Source organism: Phragmites australis, chromosome 5, assembly GCF_958298935.1.
Source record: "Phragmites australis chromosome 5, lpPhrAust1.1, whole genome shotgun sequence".
In the NCBI taxonomy this organism is placed as follows: domain Eukaryota; kingdom Viridiplantae; phylum Streptophyta; class Magnoliopsida; order Poales; family Poaceae; genus Phragmites; species Phragmites australis.
Genome location: NC_084925.1, coordinates 10,528,067 through 10,553,630, shown reverse-complemented (window position 1 = coordinate 10,553,630; position 25,564 = coordinate 10,528,067). Strand labels below are relative to the sequence as shown.

The window sequence follows — 25,564 nt, the reverse complement described above, 5'->3', positions numbered from 1 at the left end:
TTGGTTACAAGTACTATCTTATTGTCCTAGATGATTTTACACATTACTTGTGGACCTTCCCACTCCGTCTAAAATCTGAAGTATTCGATGCACTTCACAATTTCTTTGCTTATGTCAGTACATGGTTTTCTTCGATTGGTCGTGGGATCTAGTGTGACAATGGTTGTGAGTTTGATAACCACACCATGCGCCTCCACCTCCTTTCTCATGGCATTGCACTTCGTGTGTCATGTCCACATACATCTCAGCACAATGACAAAGCGGAATGCATCATTCGCTCGACCAATGATATACTCCACTCCCGTCTCTTCCAGTCTAGCATGCTGCCTTCCTACTAGGTTGACGCTCTCCATACATCCACACACCTTCTTAAGCTCCACCCCACCAAGTCCCTAAACTTCGGTATACCCATCAATCTCTCTTTGGTTCACTACCCAACTACTCTCATCTTTGGGTCTTTCGCCTATCGCCCTGTTACATCTGACCGTGTCAGACCTACTCTGACCAGACGGGCATGAGAGAGTACTCAGAAGTTGGCCAGTGGGCGCCCCTGCGCCTGCTAAAGTTGGGACGTGAAGACCGATGGGACCGTCCGAGGGGTGCATTTTCAACCCTCTATAACATCAAATGTAGACCCATGATGGTTGTTTTTCATTTATTATTTACGGGAACTTGTGCCCTCGTTCTGGGCACTCCCTGGAGGACCTCCCCCCGGTAGATAAAAGGGGGGGAGCACTTCGTAGACAAAGAAGGAGAGAATCAGAAGCTCAAGACTTCGAACACAGCCGATAGAACAGAAGGCCCCAAACCTTGTAAGACAGAGAAAAACGAGAGTGCTAGAGATCCAGAGAAAGGCATTCGAAGAGCATTGATAATATACTAGACACACAGGAGTAGGGTATTACGCCTCTGTACGGCCTGAACCTGTCTAAACTCTTGGTGCATTCATTACTACTAGCCAACAACGATTCATCCCGCCTAAGTCCCACACGCATTAACCCCACGTACGAGGTAGATCTAGTTCCAGCCCCCGGCTGAATCTCAAAGGAGGTCTTTGTACCTCTTGGAGTGCCACCTTATGTTGTGCTGGTTCTGCCTATTGCCAATGATCATTCCATGACGATATCACATCCCAAAATCTTAATCTAGTCATTAAGCATGCATAATCATCATGACATCCTGTTTTGCGTGGATAATTTTAAATTGAGTATTTAAACATGTTTCAAAAATTATATGTTAAGGATTGATGCGTGTTTCCCTACCATATTATAATTATTTTTATGAGTGGAAATGGTTTAGAGTTAGTTAGAAAGACCCAAAGACTTTGGAAAAGGAGAAGAAAAGGAAAAAGGAAGAAACGAGAAGAAGAACCAGGCTTCCAGTATAAGGACCATGACCGCGGTCTGACCGAGAGTCCCCGTGATCTGATCGCCAGAGCGTAGAGGCTTTTAACTTAAAGCCCATCGACCGGACATCGTTCGTCTCTCTCGATTCTTTTCACTCTCACTTGCTCTTCCTCACCCAAACCAAGAGAGAGGGAGGGAGAGACCACCTCGACATCCCCGATGGCCGGAAATCAACGAAGACGACTTCCCCAAGGTACCCAAAGCTTTCCCTGAGCTCCTCTCCCTCATCTCCATCGCTGGAGACATTTTTACACAAGATTCCCCACCTCAAGGCCATCAACCACCACAGAGCCCAATCTACAAATCGAAGCTTCCTTGGAGTTGTCTTATCCAATAGGAAGCTTCCCCACGCTGAGGTGAGCCTTACCGTACCCTTTTATCATTGTTCCCAAGCTCTTATCGGTCTCCATTTCATTTACTCCGAGCTCAACCCTAGCTATGGATCTCATCCATGAGGTTTTTTGAGTTTGGCCCAGTGCATGTCATCCAAACCACCCTAAAAACACTTCCCTAGTCTCGTAGAGCATTTTGGTACCCTTTATGGTCGAAGGCATCGCTGGAGCCTTCGGTGGCAGCCTCACCAAGATGGCACTGGCAGGACCCAGTGGTCTGACCATCATTACAGCCAGTCTGATCGCCAGTTGAGACTAGGTCAGTTCAAGCTTTCAATCAAAACTCTAGGGTTAGGAGTCAAACCGCCACTTGGCCGGTCTGACTGCCGGCCACAGTCTGACCACCATTGTCCAGTTTGACTGTCAGCTTTACTCAGTACCAAATTGCTCTCTGTTCGATTCTCACAGTCTAACCGCCATGCCTCCGGTCTGATCGCCAGCTACACAGAACTTTGTGAACATAGGTTCTTTTATATGAGGTTCAAACCTTTCAGAACCCGAATCATTTAGCGTTCTTTGCAAATGTTTTCAAAACATGAAGCCTTTCATATCGTTCACAAGCATGCATCATAAGCATACATTTCCATCATTTGTTGGTTTATTCGATGCATTCTTGAATTGTCTAGAGAGTGACAAGCCGACGGTTCTCGCGGTCGAGGCTGACAGCAAACCGGATTTCGTGAGCGAAGCGTTGGAGCAATAAGGCAAGAATCTAAGCATATTCTACCTTATACTTTGGATCATGTGATGTATAAATTGATAAATTATCGCTTTATGTATGTTATGCATGTTAGTGAGTCAATATCGGGTTTTGTGAGTAGAACCTATATTGATGCATTGTTCCTACCATGAATTATGGATAATCTCTATCCTTGTAACCTGGGTATAACAATGTTGTTGTCCAACTTAAAAGTTATCCGAGATGCTTAGCAATGCATAGGTCCTTGGTAGAAGTCGAGTGGTAGTTTGACCATCGTTCGTGAGCTATAGGCTTAATTATTGTTTACAAAGATATTGATTATTTTGGGAAATATGAGTGTGAGGATGAGATGGGAGGTGGGCGGTGCTAGGGGTCGGTCGGGAGAGGAACCCGAATGTCATAGACCACTTGCATCGAGTAAGAACCAATCGTTGTTTGCTGTTAGCTTAACCACTTTTCGTACTTCCACATATTCAATAAATGTACGAATGAGCCAATTATCATACGCCATACTAATTCTTGACATGCGTCCCTATGACGTGTAAGAGAAAAAGAATAAGGAGAAGAAAAGTGGCGGGGAGGCAGAGGTGTCCGGGACACGCTTGCGGTAGCCCTGGTGCCATAGGGGCATATGCAAGTGGGTAGTTCTGGGTATGAGAAAGGTTATCTCGAGGGCCAAGAGGATAGATCCGAGTTTTGTGGGTAAAGATGTACCCCTGCTGGGTGTAATATCAATTCGAATTACCACACTCTCGGTTATGAGCATGCTTCTATCCATCTGCATCAATCATAGTTTTCGTTGTTGGGGGTGATGGTATGTTGGGAAATGGATAGTGATGGTTGATGACGAGTTGAGCTGGTTCAAGTGGTAATTATGTTTATGTTGATGAGCTCAGGATCGGAGGATACAATTATTAGGTTGTAGATGCTCACACTTTTGATTTGATAAAATGCTTTTGCATATGAGATCATTTAACCTTATGGCCGATTCCTTGCTACGCATCCTCAAATACATGATTATTGAAGTCAGGTTATTATATGTACCTATTATGGATTAAGTCTTGTGAGTACCTTCATATTCACATTTGTTTTGACGAGTCTTGTAGGTGAGAGAGAATTAGTGTTTGGTTACTTCGCACCTACCGATGTTGGTAACGGGTAAAAGTAGTGCGAGCTATTTAGAAAACATTGTTTTGGGGTTGTGCCTCAGGGCTAATGGTGATACCCATCTTTTGTTGTTTATACTTTATTTTTTTCCGCTGCATAGTAACTCTAGCCAGCTAGGAGTGAAAATTGTTTTTTTTTGTCATCCTAGTGTTCGTATTACGTAAATGGTTGAAACTGTAATCACTTAAGGACTTGTAATATATTTTCATTACTCGCTCTTTATTATGTCCTAATGTGATGAAGCTATTGTAAAAGCGTGTGTTCCGATCTTGGGCATAAAACCTATGTTGGGACTACCGTGATTGGATTCTAGTTAATTATTACGGTCGTGATTATGTAAATGATCATCCTAATAATTAATTAGAATACAATTTGGTCAGTTCCTCATAGACGACTCAAGGGAAGCGAGGTTTTCGTCAACCAGTTGATCGGTTGAACCTCCATGTTGCTGCTCCTTCACCCATCCCACGCACGTACCACACGGCTCTCACAGATGATAATTGGTGTCTCACTATGGAGAGCAAGTTTAATGCTTTTTGCGCTAACCATACGTGGGATCTTGTTCCACGTCCTGCTGGTGCTAATGTTGTTACAGGAAAATGGATTTATCGACACAAGTTGAAGCTTGATGGCTCCTTGGATCAATACAAGGCACGCTGTGTCCTCTAGGGCTTCTCTCGGTGACTTGGCATTGACTTTGAGGAGACGTTTAGTCCGGTTGTGAAAGCGGCCATTGTGCGCACCATCCTCACCATTGTGTTCACCAATAGATGGCTGGTTCATCACATGGACGCCAACACGCTATCAGAGACCGTCTACTGCCAGCAACCGCCTAGCTTCATCAACCCCAAGCGCAGCACTCATGTTTGCTGCCTCAATCTATTGTTGTACGGGCTCAAGCAGGCGCCCCAAGCTTGGTTTAGTCGTTTTGCAATTTACCTTGCATCCCTGAGCTTCACGACATCAAAGGCTGATCCCTGCCTATTCACATACCACCACAGTGGGGACACGGTCTACCTCATCCAGTACATCGACAACATCATCCTCACTGTCTCTTCCTTGAGCCTGCTTCAATGTGTCATCGACTCCTTGCGCTGTGAGTTCTCCCTCAAGGACCTCGGCGACCTTCATTTTTTTCTCGGCATCTCCGTCCAATGGACAAACCTTGGGTTCTTCTTATCACAACACCAGTACATAAAGGACATTCTCGCATGTGCCAGCATGTCCAACTGCATGCCTTGCAGTACCCCTATCGACACCAGCGCTAAGCTCCCTTCCGCCGACGACCTAGTGGCGAACCCCACTGACTACAAGAGCATTTTGGCACACTACAGTACCTGACGTTCACATGCCTAGACATCGCCAATGCCGTATAGCAAGCCTGTCTTCACATGCATTATCCTCGCGAGCCACATGCCAATCTTCTGAAGCATATTCTTCGCTACCTCAAAGGCACCATCAACTACGGATTGTAGCTTCATCGCACTTCACCGACTTCACTCATAGCCTACACAGACGTCGACTAGGTAGGTTGCCCCAACATTCAGAAGTCCACATTAGGCTACAACATTTTCCTCAGCGACAATCTCATCTCTCTTCTAAGCGGCAACAGACGGTCTCACATTCCAATGCCGAAGTGAAGTACTATGCAGCTACCAACATGGTCACCGAAGCATGTTGGTTGCGATAGCTACTTGCTGAGCTACACTGTCCCCTACGCCAGGCTACAGTTGTCTTTTGTGACAACATTCATGTGGTCTATCTTTTGACAAACCTCGTCCAACACCAGCAGACGAAACATGTCAAGATCGATCTGCATTTCGTACGGGAACACGTGGCTCTCAGAAAGGTCTATGTGCTTCATTTGCCCACAAGCTCGCAGTACGCTGACATCTTCACCAATGGTCTTCCTATCTTCTTCTACCTTCCATCCTTCCCCAGGGTAGGGGCGTTCGTTGGTCGAGCTCCCGTCCCCGGCAGCCAGCGCCGTCCTCAAAAGTGTGTGTGGGGGAGGGGGTGGGGGCTGGGGGCTCAAGCCCCCTCTGGAGAAATACTCTCGAGCCTGAAACTGCACTGCCTGGACCTCAATTAGAATCAATCATGTAACCAACTCGCATAAAACATATATATCCATGGAAGATCATGTCGCAGCAGTGTAACACGCAGATACTCGTTTGATCAGTATGACACCATAAAGACAACCTCATAACGAGTCACCAACAGGCCAGGGTTGAAGAATTCGTCTCCAAGAAAACAGAACAGAGATTCCATTGCTGAGATGATCATACCATGAGACGAGAAACTCACCAAAGAACTCAAGTAGAGGAACAAAACCAATCGGTAAACTCTAGCTAACGGCTAACCTAATGCGTTCCCCGTTTTAGTTTAGTTGTTGCCACTGGCGAAACGAATGCCGAATGATGTTGATCCTCTGCACATCTTTGACAGCAGATTAAACAGCCGATAACCAGAGTGCCTACAGACTACAGCCAATAACCATGTGCATGAACTCAGTTACAACTGGGAGTAGTGTATGTAAGAAGCTTCAGTGCTTTCAGACGAGGACCATGCAACCTACCTCCGGCATTGTAATAGCGTGAGCCCATTTCTGAGGAAGCTGGAGTGCTGAATATCCTGAGGATGTCTTTGACTCTATGTTCCTGATTGAGAAAGAATTTAATTAGCAAAGAAAAAAATATGATCAATTGGCAGCCATCAGTTGAAGCGTGATATTGGATTAGTCATTTTCTGTGATCATTGTTTTGATTTCGCATAGTTGTAGCAGATGATTCATCTTAGCCACATGATTCTTCCGTAACAGTTGCGACACTCACCACTGGAACGAAATGCTTTTTTATTTCGCCATTCCACAATTATCATTTGTATCTGCTTTTGTGATTTGAGTTTAATGGCATCAATTGTTCAAAGATTTGCAGGGAAGTTTCTTCAAGCATGCTTTTATCGAATTATGTGATAGGTTCATGTTTTATCCCTCTTTGTCCTGTAAAAAACAACACACCATCTCAAACTTTCATTTGGCAAGATGCCAGCTGATGAATTGTTCTTATGTTAGACACTGAAATCAAGTTAATATTCTAGATCAGTCTCCTGCAAAATGTTTATGGTTGGTGATCATCTGATCTGACCACAAAGAAGGATTCTTATGGGGTGTGGTGCAGCAGCGGGGAAGGTGAAGATCTCAGCGAGGGAGAGGGCCGTCCAAGTGAGCACGAGCGCTTGACCACCTATCTGCTCCGGAACGATCCGTCCCCAAAAGCTGACCGTCGCCTTCTCGCTGCAGTCAGCGACCCCGTCAAACGCATCAACTTGCTACTTGCACACCTTCCCCTCTCTCACTGCCATGCCGGCCCCACGAGCTTTTAGCACCACGTCACTTTTCGCTTCCTGCAACTTGCAAACCTACCAGAGTAGGCTAGTGCGTGTATATGAAGAGCCCAAGAGCCTCTTCACCAACACATCCGACCTAGCTAGCAACATACAGATACGTACGTCGAGTGAGCCAAGGGAGGACGAAGCATGGACAAGAACGGCGGCGTCAAGGTCACCTACATCGAGACGCTGTTCGTCACCTCCGACGCCACCAGCTTCAAGGGCCTCGTGCAGCGCCTCACCGGAAGGTCCGGCGCCGCGCCCGTCCCGGCCGCTCTGCACAGGCCGCAGCCACCCCGCGCCGGCGCCGGCGCCGGCGCCGACTCCGGGAGGAGCGCTGCTGCGCCGCAAGCTGGTTATTACTCAGTGGCGCCACCGTGCCTGGAGGACCTGCACGAGATGGGCGACTTCTCCGACCTGCTCTACGCCACTGCCAGCGAACGGCGCCATGGGCACAATGGCGGCTACAGCGAATTCCCATATTGATCGACGGCCATCAGCGATTTCATTTTTAGAATAGTGTGTCGTCTGTACTTCTACCCATGTTAGAGAATATATATATAATCTTTTTTGTAAATTTTGGAACTAAGCGATATTTTTGGTTTTGATGAAATACTCTCCCAGTCTGAAACTGGAGTGCCTCGACCTCAATTAGAATCAATCATGTAATCAACTCGCATAAAACATAAATATCCATAGAGGATCATGTCGCAGCCGTGCAACACGCAGATACTCGTTAGATCAGTTGGACACCATTACTAAAGACAACCTCGTAACGAGTCACCAACAGATCAGGGTTGAAGAATTCGTCTCCAAGAAAACAGAACAGAGATTCCACTGCTGAGATGATCATACCATGAGACAAGAAACTCACCAAAGAACTCAAGTAGACGAACAAAACCAATCAGTAAACTCTAGCTAACGGCTCACCTAATGGGTTCCCCTTTTTAGTTTAGTTGTTACCACTGGTGAAACCAACGTCGAAGGATGCTGATCCTCTGCACATTTTTGAAAGCAGATTAAACAGCCGATAACCAGAGTGCCTACAGAAGTCTAGCCGCTACTGATTCCTGTATTGTTGTAACGTCATTGCTACGGGATCAAAAGTTCACTTGATTGCGTGGTTACATCGAGCATTCATCAATCTTGCTTTTGGTCAGCTGGAAAGCTGGAATCACCCAGGTCCCGCAGGTGCACTGCATGCCTGCCCAGTTGAACTGCCCCAGTAGAGCTTTGCATCCCATGCAATAGAGCTTCTGACACATATCCTTCTTCCACTGCTAACAACACACGGTTTAAGCGAAAGATGTCAGATGTTAATGACAAACAGTCTGAGGCAAAAAAAAGAAAGATTAAAGAATCCTGGATGGGGAACAAACCAGCTTGCATCCATTTCATGGGTTCCACAAAGATACAAATACATTCAGGTTTTTTTTCATCATCATCCACATAAAACTTTTTGCGTGTTTTGAAGCTCTCCTCACCTCGACCTACGTTATGAGTAACAACAAACTCTCGTGTTGCAACCATTTGTCGACATCTTTTGAAGCGGTACATACCGCCTGGATTTTGATTGACCTCTGATCCTGACTTCTGTTGAATTCCTGATTTTGACGCCTGACTGGTTTCCATCTCCTTTAAACAACATTATATCAGTCATGCGAAATTTAAATGCTGACACGCTACAACCCTACAATACACAATATAAAATTAGCTTACCATGCTGTTGAAACTTGAGAGTAAAGGCTCCACAAGCGTACTGAAAATTGATTGGATTCTGCTCACACCTGCAGTGCTAACAGACAAACCATAAGAGATCGTGCATAACGCTGTAGCATATAAACCAAACAAGTGCCAGACATATTGCAAATTAAACGGAAATTTAAAAATGCCAGGTTTAGTGACCAGGAGAAATATCAGCCCAAAGTGATTGCACGAATACGATATTGCGATCTTTTCCCAGTAGCTGCCAACATATTATTGATTAATGCGAATAAAATTATGGAAAGCTAATGTTCAGCTATCCATCAGTTGTCGTTAAGGACATGATTTACACAAAATGCATTCTGTAATTTCTGTGCACTGTTGTTCTGTGATTTTAGTGGAAATCATCATGACATTGTGAGTTGTGACTACAACAAGAATGTCCTACAATTCTATACTCCGAATAGTTTCTCTGAGCATCATTAACTACAATTCTATATCACGTGAGGCAATAAACTCTTTTTGACAATTCAAGTTTGTCAAGTGGCAATGCCAATTGCCAAGTACAAGAAACTTTTCTTTAAGTGAAACCAAGTACAAGAAAGTAGAAACATATCAGTACCAAGTTTTTTTTTATCAGTGTACACCTCCCGATAGACACTAAATTATTTAGCAATACTATCCATTGAATCAGTCAGATTTGTTAACCCTGCTCCTCGGTCGGCTCCCGACGACACTTGGAGCGACACCTTCTCCACACGTGACAGCAGCCTCTGCCTCCTCCAGCCCGCCGTCTCCCTCCCTCCCTCCACTCAACGGTGTTGCCGCTCTTTGCGCTGTCCCCTCCACCTCCCTACCTCTCCTCTCCTCTCCCCTATCTGCGGCTGCCGCACCCGATAGCATGATGACTTGGTGCGGAGGAGGAGAACAACCTTGTGTGCCTCGCCTAGCTCCACGCCCGCGCCGGGTGGCCGGTGGAGGAGGAGGAGGAGGGCACGGCTGCAGCGCTGGGGAAATGGAGATCGGGTGGCCCACTGACGTCCGCCACGTCGCGAACATCACCTTCGACCGCTTCCATGGCTTCCTCGACCTCCCAGTCGAGTTCGAGGTCGAGATGCCCTGCTGCGTCCCCAGTGCCAGGTGAGTAACCACGGCCACCACCAGCCTCCCCTTCCTCCTCGTTGAGATTTCAATTGAAGCTTCCATGTAGAATCTTGGGTTTCGGAGCCCAAATCATGGTGAAAATTTTGAACTTTTTATTAAGAGATGGTTCTGACTTTCAGTGGTCCCAATTTTGAGCAGCTCCTTGATCTGAGGATGCAGTTTCTTCAGATAACTCACTCAAGCAGCTTAAGTTTCTGCAATAATATGCCTATATTTGCACAATGCTGGAGCAATTTTGAATTTTGATATGCTTAATTTGAATTTTCCTCTGAGCTTCCACTAATATATTGTTGATATGCTTAATTTGTATTTTCCTCTGAGTTTCCACTGTTGTCACAAAACATTGATGAATTAACAAAACAAACCAAAACAATCCAAAAAATTATATTAATTCCTCTGTCCAACTATGCTATATAATCTCCAATGATACTTACTCTTCAATTTTTGTTCTTACGAACCACAAAACATCACTTATTAATATGATCTGATATGTCTATTGAAAATTCTTTTATAATTCATGGTATACTGGAGTAACACTCGGCCTGGACTTTGCCTCTGGGGAGACAAATTGATGTCTTATCATATAGTGGAAAGCATGTATTTTTAATGTAGTTTTTTTTAGAACTGTGCCTTTAATGTAGTTAGAATTGCTCTGTAATTATATGTAGTATTATGCTACTGAATCCTTTCTGATGTTCATAGAAAAAAAAGGAGAGTGTATTTCACATGTTTCGCCATTTTTTTGTTTTGGTAGGTTATCCCAAGAGAGTGTTTTTACCTTGCAGTAGATTGCTTCAATGGGAAAGAAAAACTGGAAGAGAAAGATGCCTGAGGCCAAGAATATGAAAGTAGCAGGTATGGTACACATTGCATGCTTACCATGATCTGTGTAACTAGAGCATGCTTACATCTGAATATGTGATATCTATCTGAGTCAAATTCGTTATAAAGATAAGTTATAAAGACAATTACATGTAAAATTGTGATACTTATACACCTTAAATGCCAAGGCTTCATATGTATGTCCAGTTGATTCTTACACAAAATGGTTGATTCTCAATTACTACTATCTGCTGCACTAATCTTCAGCACTTCCTATTTTAGCTAACCTATTTTGCTAATTTTGCAGGTGCCATACTATTTTGTTGAATTTGTACATTGATAGCTCCAGATCTATACAATGATCTCATATAAATTCAGACATCCAGCACCATTTTTCGCATTGTCTTATCAGGCATCACTGTAATCGTCGAATATGTTAGCTTATCTTCATGTCAGTTCCATTATGAACTCATCAATTTTATATGCTGTGTGTGAGAGGCTGCCCAAATGCTCAACATAGTGTATCAAGGTATTGCTATTTTTATTTCCATACCCATATTGGTGAAAAGTAGCTGCAGCTCCACCTTATACAACCATCATATTTGGATAGCTTACCTTTATTAGAGGCTACAGAGCAATATTAGGTACTAGATTTTGGGCATCAACCCAATCGATGATGAGCATAAGACTATTTCATGTCTTCTTTTCAAAGCACACTGATAGATGGGAAATTTTAGCCATTTTAAGCATGATATTTCATGCATGCTGCTAAAGTATTTGGTTCTCCATTGCCACTGAAGGATAGCAGCAACAAAATTCTAATGTTTTTGGGCAGCCTCTGCTGCCTAGCTGTGCAATAGTTGTGCCCATCCATAAGTCATAACATTTACCAGTCTTTCAATCTCAAATAGGAATACACAATTATAAATCAATTGATCAATAGATATTAAGAGCATTAGTGCCTAGTGGTGTGCTCTAATTTATATGTGGTTATGATACAAGAGTTGCCAAAGTAGCCATTAATTTTCTTGAATTGATTTGTAATAGATTTTTTTTACGAAGACTTCAGAACTTGTATACACTTCTTTACCTATGCACTTTTAAATGTTAAATTTCCAAAATAATATACTGTATCGATGATGGGTCATAGGGCGCACCAACAGCGTGCCATTTTTCTAGTGTTGTAATCAAGCCCTGAATCATGGACTCTTCATCCGATTCCGAAGCAGCGCAGGTTTCTAGGTCAGGCTTTCTTTCCGGAAACACAACCAGAACCTTGCACTTAGATGAATATACGCAGTAGGTCTCCCAAATCGATCAAGACCCAAAACCTCACTAAACCCCAATGACAATTGACAAGAAGCAGGGGGCGGACGTAGCGTGTGAAATTAGGCGTTTAGTTGAACCCCCAAATTCTTTGGAAAATAAACTGCACCACACATTTGCTCCCAAGTCCTATGGCTATGGTGTCAATCGAGATCATCTTGCGCGCGCTAAAGAAGAACTTAATAGAAACCTAACAATATGGGCCATATAATGGGTAATTGGCTGAGGAATGGGAGAGATAATACTAAATCATAGATTCTAGTAGGGGTATCAGTCATCTTTTGGTTTATATGGTTCTGTCGTAATGATATTGTTTTCAATAAAAAAAATCTAATATGATTTTCATGTAGGTAATTTTTAAGAAAATATATTGGTTGTATTTCTGAAAGTTGCTATAAAAGTAAACACAAAGGGAAGATATTATGAAGGCATATTATTGTTTGGAGGTGGTGGCAATACAATTCTTCACCAAGAATGGATGATCATACAATTATAGGATATGTGGTTAAAGTTTTTTGCTTGTTTTCTTTATGATGAAACATTGTAATAATGAATGCAGGCTGTATGTATCGGTTGATGCAAAAAGCCGAATTTTTTTTCTTTATCTAAAAATGAAGAACAACATAATCGAACCGAACCAAAACAACGGATCCTTGATGGATGGAATAAGTTAGTACTCCACCACGCAACGAAGAAATCTGCCACTAATTGATGGAGTGAAAGGAAGATTTTGGTTCAACTGGTTACAGCAATTAGAACATTACAAACCCACTATTATAAATAACAAAAAAAAAATCTGTCAAAGCAAGCTAGGGTTCCTTACCACGAGAATAAATCAATACCAAGTCCGGAGGGATCTCCACTCCGTGCCAATCCAACACCAGCAGAGGCCAGAGGGGGAGGAGTGAGACGGAAGAGTTCTCTCGGGTGGCTGGCGCGATTGAGTTGGAGACGGCTTGCGACCGGTTAGGCGGTGCAGACGCGGCCGAAGAGGACGACGTCATGGGCCATGTAACGTGATCAATTAACAGCCGTACCACATCCATATCTCAAAATTACAAATTCGTTCTTCTTTTCTTAGCGTCCAATGCGAATTCGATCGAAATCGAACAAAAATACGAATCAGATATCTTTTTTCAGCAGGTTGAATCCAGGCCTCCGCATAGTTAATTTATAGAATGTAAGATAACCAGTAGATTATATAATCTACTCTTCGAGTGTGTATAATAAGGGCGTTCACTCTATAAAATTCGTAGAAGCTCATTCTCATTCGATTGTGATTTGTTGAATTTTATAGTATAATTTGAGTTGTGAATTATAAGAATCAATGTTTATATTATAACCATTTGTTTTCTTTTGTTTTTGGGCTAGAATCTATAATCAAAATAAAAAACAAATAATTGCTAAGTCATTGTAATGTAATAATTAAGTCAACAGAAAATAAATAAATAGATATTACACATGAAAAGTTTCTAATTGATTAAATGTGTTACAACAAAATACGTTGAGGAATCCAAATGTCGATAGCACAACTTTTGTATAAAACCATGTCTACACTTCGTTTCCCTCTTTGCCAAGTATGAATACAATTACGAATAGTGTGAGACCATTGTTCTGACGGGAAAATCTATATTGGGTTCCCACCGTACTGAGTTTGATCACTAAATAATCTGTATATAATTTTAAAATCGTACAGCTATCTAATTTTTTAAACTTTGATTTTCGTACACGTGTGAAGCACACACCAACTGCATTCTCCAGAAAAGAGAGTCATGCATTCAAAGAAAAAGAAAACACCACAACCAACACCGAACTAAAAAAATCTGAAGAAGCACCCCGTGTCGCCCTCAGGGACGGCTCAGGCGGAACGTCGCACTCCAGCGCCACTGCCTCCTTCTCTCCTCTCTTGCGCCTCGCCGCCGCTCAAGCAGGCTGCCGGAAGCCCATGCAGCCGCAATGATGATGGCGTCGGGGCTCCTATTGGCTCATTCTCCGAATGGCCATGACCACGACGGCCTGCTCCAGTGGCGGCCGGCCGTGTTGGTCTGCAGTGGTGTTAGATCTGGCGCCTTCTTGGCCGGATTTGGTGCCCCCACACAGGGATAACGTGGTGTTGATGGCGGCGACGACGGGTAATGGTGGCTTCCCATGGGCGACGGCGGGGGGCCTTTTGGCGCCGAGGCGGCCTGGCGATGACAACCTAGTCACAGGGTTCAGGGTCTCGCGCGCGGGTGGGTTTTGGTGTTCTGCACGTCGACCCAGGCCATGTTGGTGGTGACGCGATGGCGACGCACTGCATTGGTGCTCGCCAATGCGTGCTCCTCTGCCCTTCTAGGTCTCTGAGCTGCTTGAGCCGCCACTGAGCCTACTGCTACTCTTGTGCACTGCTGCTCGGTCGTGTGAGGCGTGCTATCGTGCTCGTCGTCGGTCGAAGGGCTATGTTGCTACATGCATTGTCTGTGCGCACCTTCGTGCATGCTTTTGCAGGCGATCTTGGGCGTGCGCGTCCTTGGCCCTTCGTGCGCACCGCATTGCAGGTGACCACGCTGTGTGTGTGCCCTGTCGCTGCGGTTGGGACGTCGTTGGTCACTACGGCTATTGTTGGGCTGCCGTTGCAGTTGCTGCTCTGCTTTAGTAATTGTTGCCTCTGTGCTCCAGTGCGCTTCCACGAGGCTTGTGGCTCTAGCATGTGCCTTGCTCGTGCCGTGTTCCGCTTCTGCCGCTCCTGACCTTATGTTGTTCGTCCATCATGATCTCTGATTTCGTTGTGCTCCTCCCCTTTGCCGATCTGTCTCCTTCCCCTAGATCTGGCCTGTGGGGTGCTTAGCGGCTGGTGGTGACCACGTGGACCGCGTTTGAGTGTGGTGTCAACGGCTTGGCTTGTTTGCACGATGGGTGAGATGGGGAGCTGCAGGCGAAAGCCTAGCTCGACTTTCTACCGGTGCCGACGATGGTGACGCTTTTGGGTGTCGCTAACCTTCTTGAAGGCGTTGTCATGGTGCCTCCCCCTCTGCCTAGAGGAACTTTGCGGGTGAAAACCCATATCCGGGTTTTCGGATGGGCGATGGCGGCATCTTCGATGTCATGCTCCTTGGAGACATCGTCTTGGAGTTCCTTCCGCATCCTTGGGCACCTCGGTGCTACTTCATGCTTCGCAGTGGTAGTCTGCCTTGGGTGAGAGGAGTTTTCTATTTGTCGTAGTGGCGGAGCTCAACAACGATGACAGGCGGCAAGCTCCTTCTCGCATGTGTCTAGGTGATCGCTACGTCTTGCTGTGTGGTGGTGCTTTGCCTTAGACGGTCGTCCCGTCCGCTTTCGACCACCGTGGATTTTACCAATTTTTCCTTTTAATAAACCATACGGTTGTATGATTTTTAAACTCGGTTTTTTTCATAAACTAGGTCAACTCAATTCTAGTGAATTGCAGTAACTCTCTGGCCTTTTCGGAAAAGAAAAAGAAAACACCACTGCTGAAAATGGGAAGAAAATTCAGGTCACTGGACGGCTGGACCCATGTACAACCCAAGTTTGTGAACTCGAAATACGCTACGTAATTCGCTCATTTGAGAAAAAATTCCAGTCACCAGAGCTTGTTATGTTTTCTGATGAACTCAAGATGTCCCATTACAAATAAGCACGGAGACATGGCCAAAACCAACACACAAAGGAACTTGGGGGAGTGTATGGACTCATTGATGGACAGCTTGGAGGTAGTTAACCTCTGGATGTGCCGGCGCACTGGGCGTTCTGCTGTGTCGACCATCCTCTTTGAAGTTGAAGAGCTGAGTTCTGGTTTTACTTCGTTTTCAGTTCAGTTTAGTAGGCGTTCTAGTAATTCGGTTGCTCATTATATTGCCAAGTTTGCACGTGTACAAGAGATGCCAATACGCTGGCTATCTTCGTGCCCTGCATTCTTGCTCACTTGCCTACGGGCTGATTGTTCCCAGACTCTTTTAAGTTAATAAAGCTCTGAACTTCCCTGCAAAAAAAAAAAAAAAGTATATGGACTCATTTCGCCGCTTGGCTGCAGCAGGAACTCAGCATGCGCTTCAAAGACGCAAACAAAACTTCGACATATTGTGAGATTACTTGGATATCGCCAACAAAACAGAGCGAATTAACTGAAATTCTTAGGATTCTGAGAATGGATGTTTTCCTATAATCCATTCAGCATCTTCCCATTATATCCAACTCAAGCTGCCTTCTGTAGTTCTGTTCGTCGCAGATAATACAACTGTAGTTTGGTTGCAGGAATATTTGACTACAGTACTAAAAGAAACGAAAACAAAGAAATGATATTTTTCCAGGTATACACTATACACAACAATACCGCTTATACCCTTTTCCTGCTCTGCCTGTTCTTTGTTTCTCGCACTCCAAACAGGGGGTTAATTCGTAGAAAAATAATTTTTCAGGCATCATATTGGCAAAGCTCAGAGCCTCCGACCATGGTTTGCCAAGCTGAAGAACATTCTCCCATCTGAAAAGCCTCAGACCATGTTCGAGGACGATCGAGTTCTTCATCAACAGTAACCCGTCATATACTGCATGCAAGTGTGTTCCACTTCCATAATAGCAGGGGATGAAGCAGCATTCTTTCCTTGGTTGACGAATACATTTAGTCATACATTCTGGGCTGGTCTACTTCAGCAATTGTTTTGTTCATGTAATGATATACCTTCCGTAGGCCATGGATCCAGGTCAATTGCACAGGAGGAGCACATGTCCCCTAACAGCAGTACCAGCTCTCATTTGCCTCCGTCCACCTCTTCTCGAAAAACCAATAAATTAGCCAATTTGCATATGCTGGAGCACCCACCTAAACCATCTTAACAAAAAGTTACAGTTAGGCCACATAAAACAAGGAAAAAAACAGTTGCTAAGAAATTTATTGGTTAGACATCTAGTTGGCCTTTACAGGTGACATAATATGATATCATACTTCTGCTCACGAGCACTATCACATCATCTCAGGCGCCATCTTTCACGTTCATATGGCAGTTCATAATAACTTGCTTTGCCACGATCTAAACTGATGGGCATTGGCCTCTAAATACTCAGTTCTCGCAGCAAGATGGTGACAGATACTAGCATCTGGAAAACGGGAAATGAAGACATCCAGAACAGTAAAGAGAGTACAAGACAAACTTGAAAAGGCTGAATCCAGTTTCTGTTGCCGCTTAGATTTCCTAAAAGAATGATCAGACTAAAATCATTATTTCCCTGCACATTCAGGACAAATTTCAAACGAAAATATGCCAATGTGGATCATTGAGATAAACTTCCACTATACCACAAAATCCTGAGTTCAAATAAACATTTTTTTCATCATCAATACTCCATTTGTTGAAGAATGAGTAGACTGAACTACATGTACATAAACTTGCAAGGTGGGTTCAAGCAGGTCCACGAGCTTGAAAACTAGGCATTTAGGTTCATCAGTTTGTAAAACTGTTTGAGGGAAGTCTAAAATGTTTTGCTGCTTACATGGCTTCCACGCTGGTAAGAGCACTGAGGTGGCTTCACATGGTAGAAAACGAGATATGACCTTAAAAATCCATCCCTGCTTTTCAACTGCCTGTGTACCTTGGCAGACAATCAAGAGAATTGATGCTTGTCACTACCCCTTATACTTAATTTTCATGATTGTGTTGTTTTCTCCCCACAATATTTACCTGTGGATCTGATTTTCAAGCTCATGTGGCATGAAATCTCCCAACTTTTCCTTGCCATTTCTGGGATCTTTTGGGTATTTATATAGGATTAGATCTCGCATAATTTAATTTGTGTAGATCCAAACATAAGGTATGACCCCCGTTCCATTTAAGAAACGTAAGTAACAAGCATCCAGGTTCACAGCATGTATGCACAAGTTCGCTGCCACAACCAATTTAATTTGTGTAGATGAAATGGAAGATCTAGCATTTGTACACAAGGAGTGTCTGGGAGAAGCGAGGGAGTTGGAGTTCAAGTCCACTCAGATTTTGGTGTGAAACTTGCAACTACAGCAGCCTGGGCTTCTCCTTGGTTGAGATCCTCACCTATTTCTTGTCTGCATTTTCTACTCCTTTCTCTCCCTGTGTGTCTACTTCATCAGGTCAGGTGGTGTTGATTCCTGTGTGTGCATGATAGCCAGCCATGGTTCGTGGGTCGATGCATGAAGCAGCCCCAGCCATGGTCCCCAAAGCAGCGCAGTGATGAGCCTGGCCGCTAGCTTTGCTCATTCTCAGAGGGAGAAGCAGAAGGAAGAAAAGAGGGGAAGGTGGAGTGGATGATGTGTGCCACATAAACATCTAGTGTCACATGTATCAGGCTAGGCAAAACCACCTTTAGGCCACTTTGAACCACTTATACAGGTCCGTGGATATAAAATCCAGAGCATAAGTTTATGGACCTACTTACACCCATCCCACAAGGTTGCAGACCTACCGTGCAATTTACTCTTCAAGGATAAATATATGACCCTTTGGACAAGATATGGTCTTCAATAAGCAATTTCAATCATCAATTTCTATAGTAGTACGTTAGTAAAAGGTATTAAAACATTATATTTTGAAAGTAATTCTCACAAATATCTAATGGTACTATTCCCATGTGATCAATCAATATAGATTTGTATATATTACTGACCGAAGTAAAGGAAGTTTGACACATCATGTATTTCTGAATGGAGGTAGTAGTTTGCAAATATCTCTCACATAAACCATTATACCGTACTTGTTAAACACTTTGTTGACATGTAACATCTAATTTGCAAAACAAGTGTGCATCATCAACAGCCCCACAGTGTTACCGGAACACGAGTGCGGGTGTTAGAGTCCAACTCGGGTGCGGGTGTCCGATTCGGCAATATCTAGAAAATAGGATTCGGGGATTCGTCTAATATATATTAATTTTTATTAAAAATATATTGTATATATTCTGAGTAGTAAATAATATAAGTATATATTTGGACTAACATATGAATTTGTGGTTAAAACACCTGTAAACATCCATTTACATGTATAAAGGATGTGTCACTCGTAAACTGCACAAAAGTTGTAGAGATTAGAAAAGGAAAGGAAAAAAAGAGAAAAGATGTTGCCCAGCCCAACAGAACCAGCTAGCCCGATCCATTCACCTTTCCTACTGCCAAAGCCCACCAGCAGAGTAGCCCACTAGGGCTTTTTTTACCTCTCAAGTCACAGCAGCCCACAGGCACACGAAACACACCACACAGAGAGGCGGGAGAGCTGCCGCCGCCGCCGCAGCTTCGCACGCGCGGATGGAGGGCGAGCTGCCGCCGGAGTTGCTGTCCGCAAACCGTAGCCCTCCTCACTCACGTTCTCCTCCGATTTGTCATCTTGTCTCCTTCCCGCTCGATACGAGGGCGTGCATTAACGGCGGCGGTGGAGATGACAAGCAGCGACGGCCACATCAACGAAGGCATGAAGACGTGAAGTGACGGCTGCGACCTGGGTTAGCTCATTCCCCACTCTTCCATCCTCAAGCAGCGCCTCTGTTATCTCTGTCGCTTGGACTCGCTGGAGAAGTGTCCGATGCGTGTTGGATCGTGTCTGGTGCGTATCGACTCGGGGATACGCGTCGACGCGGCAAAATTTTTTTGGACATGCGTGTCCCTGTATCGAGCGCTGCGATAACAATGCTTTGATCTCTCTAATACAAAAATGGTGACAATCAAACACAAATCCGACACGTTCCTCGCCAAAACATGACGCTTAACAGGCCATCTAAGCTAAATGCAAACATAGCAAGGAATTAATTCACAAAACAATCATTAAATGAGGGAAATTGCCTCTTCCTTCAAATTCATTTCCACCCTTACTGCCCAAATAAATATCCCACGATCCCGAAACACCGTTCACTAAAGCAGCAAGGTGCATCAGTCAAAATATGGAGATAATTTTTTTCCTCACCAGTTTTATTGAGAATTGTGAGAAAAAGCAAAAAAGTGATTCTACTGATATGTGCTATGATAAATACCATCCAGGGACAGCAGAGACATAAAATGGTTCCATGGTGTAGTGGTTATCACTCCAGACTTTGAATCTGGCAACCTAGGTTCGAATCCTGGTGGGACCTACTTTTTTGAGGGAAAAAAAAGAGAATTGGTGCTATGCCACTCAAAAGATCCAATCTTTTGGAAAATACAAATAGATTTACCTGGTTCACTTTAATACCATTCGGAAAAAAAAGATCATCATTAGTTCCAGACAAGGAATTAATTCAAAAAACAATCATCAAATTGGAGGGAAATTGCCTCTTCATTCGAATTCATTTCCTCCCTTACTGTCCAAATAAATATCCCACTATCCCTAAACACCGTTCTATGAAGTAGCAAGGTGCATCAGTTAAAATATGGAAAATAGTTTTTTCCTCACCTGATTTTATTGAGAACGGCAAGCAAAAGCAAAAGGTTGTTCTATGGATAAATGCTATGATAAATATCCAAGGGCAGTAGACATAAAATGGTTCCATGGTGTAGTGGTCATCACTCCAGACTTTGAATCTGGCAACCTGGGTTCGAATCCCGGTGGGACCTACTTTTTTTAGAGAAAAAAAATGAGAATTGGTGATATTCCACTCAAAAGATCCAATTTTTGGAAAATACAATTAGATTTCCCTGCTTCACTTTAATACCATTCAGAAAGTTTTTCATCATCTATTGCATGTTTTATGTGCTTGGGATAGAGATCGTACTAGGAATGAACGAGAGGTAGATGAAAGTAGCTTTATGACCTTGCATCCTGCAGCAAGGGTTAAGATGGAGGGGATAGGAATTGTGCACAATATAGAAGGGGAATAGGACAGCTCGGCTGTAGAGAAACAACATACTTGAGATAGAAAGAGGGAGATAAGCAAGTTGACTCCCTGTTGTCCTTCCTTGTCCCGTTAATTAGAGATAGATGTAACAAACTTAGCTAGAGAAAATATTGGAGTAATTAAATGATAGTTTGAAACAAAGCTAAATGAGAATTATCAAAATCTCACAAGTTTAGGCGCTTCTAGTTGCTCACCCCACAACATGTCTTGCACGGGGGGAAATGTTGTGGCACGCAAGAGCAGCAACAGCAGGCATGTATTATGTTAAGTATGTTAGATAACTACAGCTAAACAAAGCAACCATAAAAGAAATAAAGGGAATGCCCAGAACTCAACGGTGAGCAAGCCTCTGCATGTGACATCTAATTAGAGGCATTAAAAAGTAATAAGCATATCAAATGTTGATAAAAGTACCAAAAACATATAAGCATTGGGACAAGACATTACAACAAATAATTGACCTTTCTCCATATGTTCCTTAAACATGTCAAACAAAATCTTGCAGTCATAAACATCATGATCCATGCAATGAGATGGCACTAACCATTCCCTAAAATGTATCAGCACTATTTAGAATGAAGAACATATAACCCTCACAAGTATGCTATAGAAAAATGGAATGCGGCAACAAGTAGGCCAAAGAGAGATGAGGTTGAGGATGTTGTCAAGGTACAGTACAGCACATTGCCAGCTTGATGCCATAGGATAGACATTGGCGTCAGTGACTCTGGCCTCGTGTTGCGGACCATGTAGGCTACATCACATAGCACATTCCTAATTTTTTTACCCAAGTTAAGTAGCTTTGAATATATTCCAGGGTTACACTCACCAGGTTAGGTTTCAAGATTATCAATTTATGAGAATTACACACTTCACTACTATAATCAAACAAAATTGTAATGATGTAGTCCTTCCTTTGATTACAGACCATATTTCCATATATTGATTTAATTGTAATAATGTTACGAAGATCTGCAAAAAAGCACATGTATTACATGAAGGGATTCCTTGAATTTCTCATATATTATTATGTTCCCGTATTAAGGCCTTGTTTGGTTGGGCTTTTCCTGGCTTCTGCAGGCTACTGAGAAAGCTGGCTTTTAAAAAACTGAAAAACTGGCTTATGAGGAAATGAACTAAAAGCTGATAAGATTGTTGAAATGACTTTTCTAGCTTTTGGCGTGCTGAGAAGCTGGTTGAAAGGAGTTTTTGGCTTTTGGCTTTTGGCTTTTGGTGTGAACATGGTTCTCAAGAGCATCTCGCTAGAATTAATCTCTCCATTTATAGTAGTTAAGAGGATTAAATATCAATAAAGAGAGAGGAAAATGTGGGGTTCAATGCTAGTAGCATTCATGGTCTGAAAGGAGGACAACACTCATTGTTGCGAGATGTAGAACATAAGATAGAGGGAGCACGAGCAATAGGCTCTGATACCATAAAAAACTAATACATGGCACACACTGTTGCATTATATTTGAACATATGCAAGCACATGTGTTGAGTGTTTATTGAACAAACAGGGCATAAAAGAGGAAATATAGGCTTCCTTGTTACAAAAGATTTCAGACTCAGCAGCAGAAAAGCGTAGCTGACGGTCCTACGGTTCTACCATTGTTGCATCCAAAAGAAAATTAATGTAAAACCCTACTGCAGTGTTGATATATCTTTATTCACAAACCCTTACAAGATCTCATGCCTTTTGGACCCACAATTTGAAGAACAAATAAGGTGGCAAGATTGTGCAGTGCCAATATAGGATGCCAATGAATTAACAATAGAAATTGACATAGTTCCTTCAATGACCACATTAATTGAAATCTACATGCATTTTCCTAAACTTCATACAGAGATACAAATATAGCAAAAACAATATTGGCAAGTAACTACAAATGACCTTTTTTTTTACCAAAGATTACTTATGAGGAAAAACATGCAAGTAATTACTGCACCACATAGGCAGGGATCGAATATGAAACACTCCATTACATACCATCGCTGATAACCATAACCTAAGTCAGTTGGCTTTATTTACACTCATGCAAATCAACATTATATGCATAGAATGAATGGCCTAGAAAGAACAAGAAAAACCATCATTAAAACTTAGGAGGAAAAAATATTACTGAACGTGTGAACATATGAGTGAAATAAATGGATGCAAATGAATGTTGCAGGCAGTATGTGAGTTTAACTTTCAAAAAAGCATCCATTGCATTTGAATTCATATATCACAAAAGACCTACCTAAATGAAAACAAGTGCAAAAGGAATCTAACCTCTGACAAATAATGGAAACAAGCTTCAGTTCTGTTGGTGGATGAAAACAGTTTAAAACTAAGAGTCCAGTAACAATTAAATAGTCATTTTTTACAAATTTTCAACACCTTTGCCTGGCAATATCTAAAGATTAGTGAGTGGTCATCAACTGGAAGATAAACCGCAATTCCCTAAGGTATATAAGGAAGGAAGCGTCTGCAAATTATTGTTTCACTAGGTCTTGGAAAGAGGTTCTTACAATCTGTTTTAGGAGACAAACGAGGTTCAAACAAGATAAGATGTTCGGTGCTGCAAGATGTAGGAATCAAGCCAAGCAAGACGGCGTAACTTGTTTGCAAAGAAACCGCTGTAACAAATACAACGGACATACCTAGAGCACAACGGTGATGCTACCTAATAACCATCAGAAATTACCTAGCATGTCGAATTTTGAGCATAGCCCAATGAACCTACACGCTTGGCAGGCACAGCAGAAACAGAGCCTGGCATCATCCACAAGTTCCTAACCCACCTCGTCCAGAATTCCGCAATCTGTAAACGCCATGATCCTATCAATGAGGCAACCCAGCCTTATCAACCCTGAACAACTAACTGGCTAAAGTTAATAAAGCGAAACCCTCACATGCAATGCTTTGGCAGATTAAACAGGACGCGGCGAGGGGTTGGTCACCTGGTTGAATGGGTTCGAACCCGGCGGAGGGAGAGGTCATCGAGGACAGCGGCGGAAGCGATATCGACACCCCAGGCTATGCGCCGGGGACGGCGACCTCGGCCCCCGCGTGGCGGAGCACGCCGCGGGCAGGGACCGCTCGGTCGCCCCTCGAGCAGCGGCGCCATTGGATACCGCGAAGAGAGAGAGAGAAGCCACGGAGGCTACGATGCTTGCATTGGCCCGAGGACCAGACGCCATTGTACGGGCTAGGGTTGAAATGCAGCGGCGAAATGGCGGCACCGACGGGGAGCGGCAGCCGTGAGGCAAGGGTACCTTTTTATTTATTTCGGCAATCGGCAGTATTGATAAAATAGATAATATATGTAATTTATATTGAAAAAAAGATAATATATTATTGTATTTGTAAATATAGCATATGTATTTGACATCTTACTCACCAAAAATGAATTTTTGATATACACCATACATAAAAAAAGGGATCTAAGTGTTTTTAACACCTCATATGACAAATATGATACTGTGCACCATATTCGACATATAAGGTGTCGAATATTTTACACCGTATTCGATATATGAGGTATTGAATACCTTCCATTTGATGATTCACCTTTTTCCCTATTCGCTGTGTGATGGAGAAGCCACCCCATCCGTCGGCCACCCACTTGCACGTTTTGGTTTGTCATTTTGTTTAGCAAGCGTATTCGTCACTAGCAGTGGGAGGCTCATGTGTATTCAGCACCTGAGGTGCCAAATACAATGCACAGTACCGTATTTGGCATATGAGGTACTGAAAATACCATGTCTCTTTTTTAGTGCACGGTGTACCGAAAACTTGTTTTCAATGAATGAGGTATCAAATACACATGCTATATTTGCAAATATGACAACATATTATCTATTTTTACAATATAGGTTCCGTATATTATCTATTTTGTCGATGTTGCCTTTTTTTCTTTTGAGGGAAAGAGGGAGGGGAACTTGGAGGACCTCCTTCCTATATACGCCATTCAGATTGGCATCCCTCCGGTCGGACAGTCCATGTCACACCCGGTTTAAAAAGAACAACCTAGATATGTTTCATTTGTATGTTAGGATCATGTTCCATACATACGGTGACGTCATAAGTGAAATCATTACAGTGTAATTACATTACGTTAAAATTCACTACAAAATGACCCATATGTCTTAAAGAAAACACTATGCCTCTAGCGATAGCGGGTCTTCCATTATCCACATGAGTTGTTCGGGGGAGCACCAACTTATAACATGGTCTTCGGGTCCAAGCCTTCCTCTTGGAACTCCACTTCATCACCAAGGTCTGAACAACAATTGGTCGCAGTCGGAAAAGGGAAAAGGAAAAAAGTGAGTACATAGAGTACTTAGCAAGTGTGGAAAAGTATGGTATAAGGGCTTAAGATAATAAAGGTTTGACTTAGGTTTACTGTAGCTATGTCATCCTAAACTAGGACTCCAAAAGACATGGTAGTCATGCTGTAAAATCTCAAAACTCTAATTGCATAATTAGGCATGTATAAGTATCATGGCGCTTTAAAATCGTGTTTTAAGTGTTTAAAACGTTTTGGAAACGTATGTCTTTAGCTTATATACCTTTCACCATATGGTGTTAGGTATTCCTAACCAATCCAAAACCCTTTAGGAAGGAATTAGGAAAAGACCCTCCTGGCGGTCCAACCACGCCACCGTCGGTCTGACCGTCAGAT

At 43.1% G+C, this 25,564-nt stretch overlaps 1 protein-coding gene, 2 long non-coding RNA genes and 2 other non-coding genes across 8 annotated transcripts; 4 read left to right on the top strand and 1 right to left on the bottom strand.

Annotated features, from left to right (window-relative positions):
* The first annotated feature begins 7,088 nt into the window (after nt 1-7,088).
* On the top strand, nt 7,089-7,695 carry LOC133917439 (uncharacterized). The gene has a single exon (XM_062361341.1). The coding sequence runs from the start codon at nt 7,203-7,205 to the stop codon at nt 7,539-7,541; it is 339 nt and encodes a 112-aa protein (XP_062217325.1). The 5' UTR covers nt 7,089-7,202; the 3' UTR covers nt 7,542-7,695.
* A 1,822-nt stretch (nt 7,696-9,517) lies between these two features.
* On the top strand, nt 9,518-12,288 carry LOC133917438 (uncharacterized). The gene is made up of 3 exons (XR_009909673.1): nt 9,518-9,899; nt 10,678-10,778; nt 11,053-12,288. It is a non-coding gene; the product is annotated as an uncharacterized LOC133917438 (long non-coding RNA).
* Nucleotides 12,289-16,222: 3,934 nt separating this feature from the next.
* Nucleotides 16,223-24,144, bottom strand: LOC133918736 (uncharacterized). 4 transcript variants are annotated; one of them, XR_009909834.1, is made up of 3 exons: nt 23,841-24,144; nt 16,750-23,749; nt 16,223-16,666 (listed from the first exon to the last, which is right to left on the bottom strand). It is a non-coding gene; the product is annotated as an uncharacterized LOC133918736 (long non-coding RNA). The 4 variants fall into 4 exon arrangements; XR_009909832.1 differs by having other exon boundaries at nt 16,223-23,749; XR_009909831.1 differs by having other exon boundaries at nt 16,223-23,718.
* Nucleotides 20,082-20,153, top strand: TRNAQ-UUG (transfer RNA glutamine (anticodon UUG)). Its single transcript has one exon. It is a non-coding gene; the product is annotated as a tRNA-Gln (tRNA).
* On the top strand, nt 20,542-20,613 carry TRNAQ-UUG (transfer RNA glutamine (anticodon UUG)). The gene has a single exon. It is a non-coding gene; the product is annotated as a tRNA-Gln (tRNA).
* Nucleotides 24,145-25,564: the final 1,420 nt, after the last annotated feature.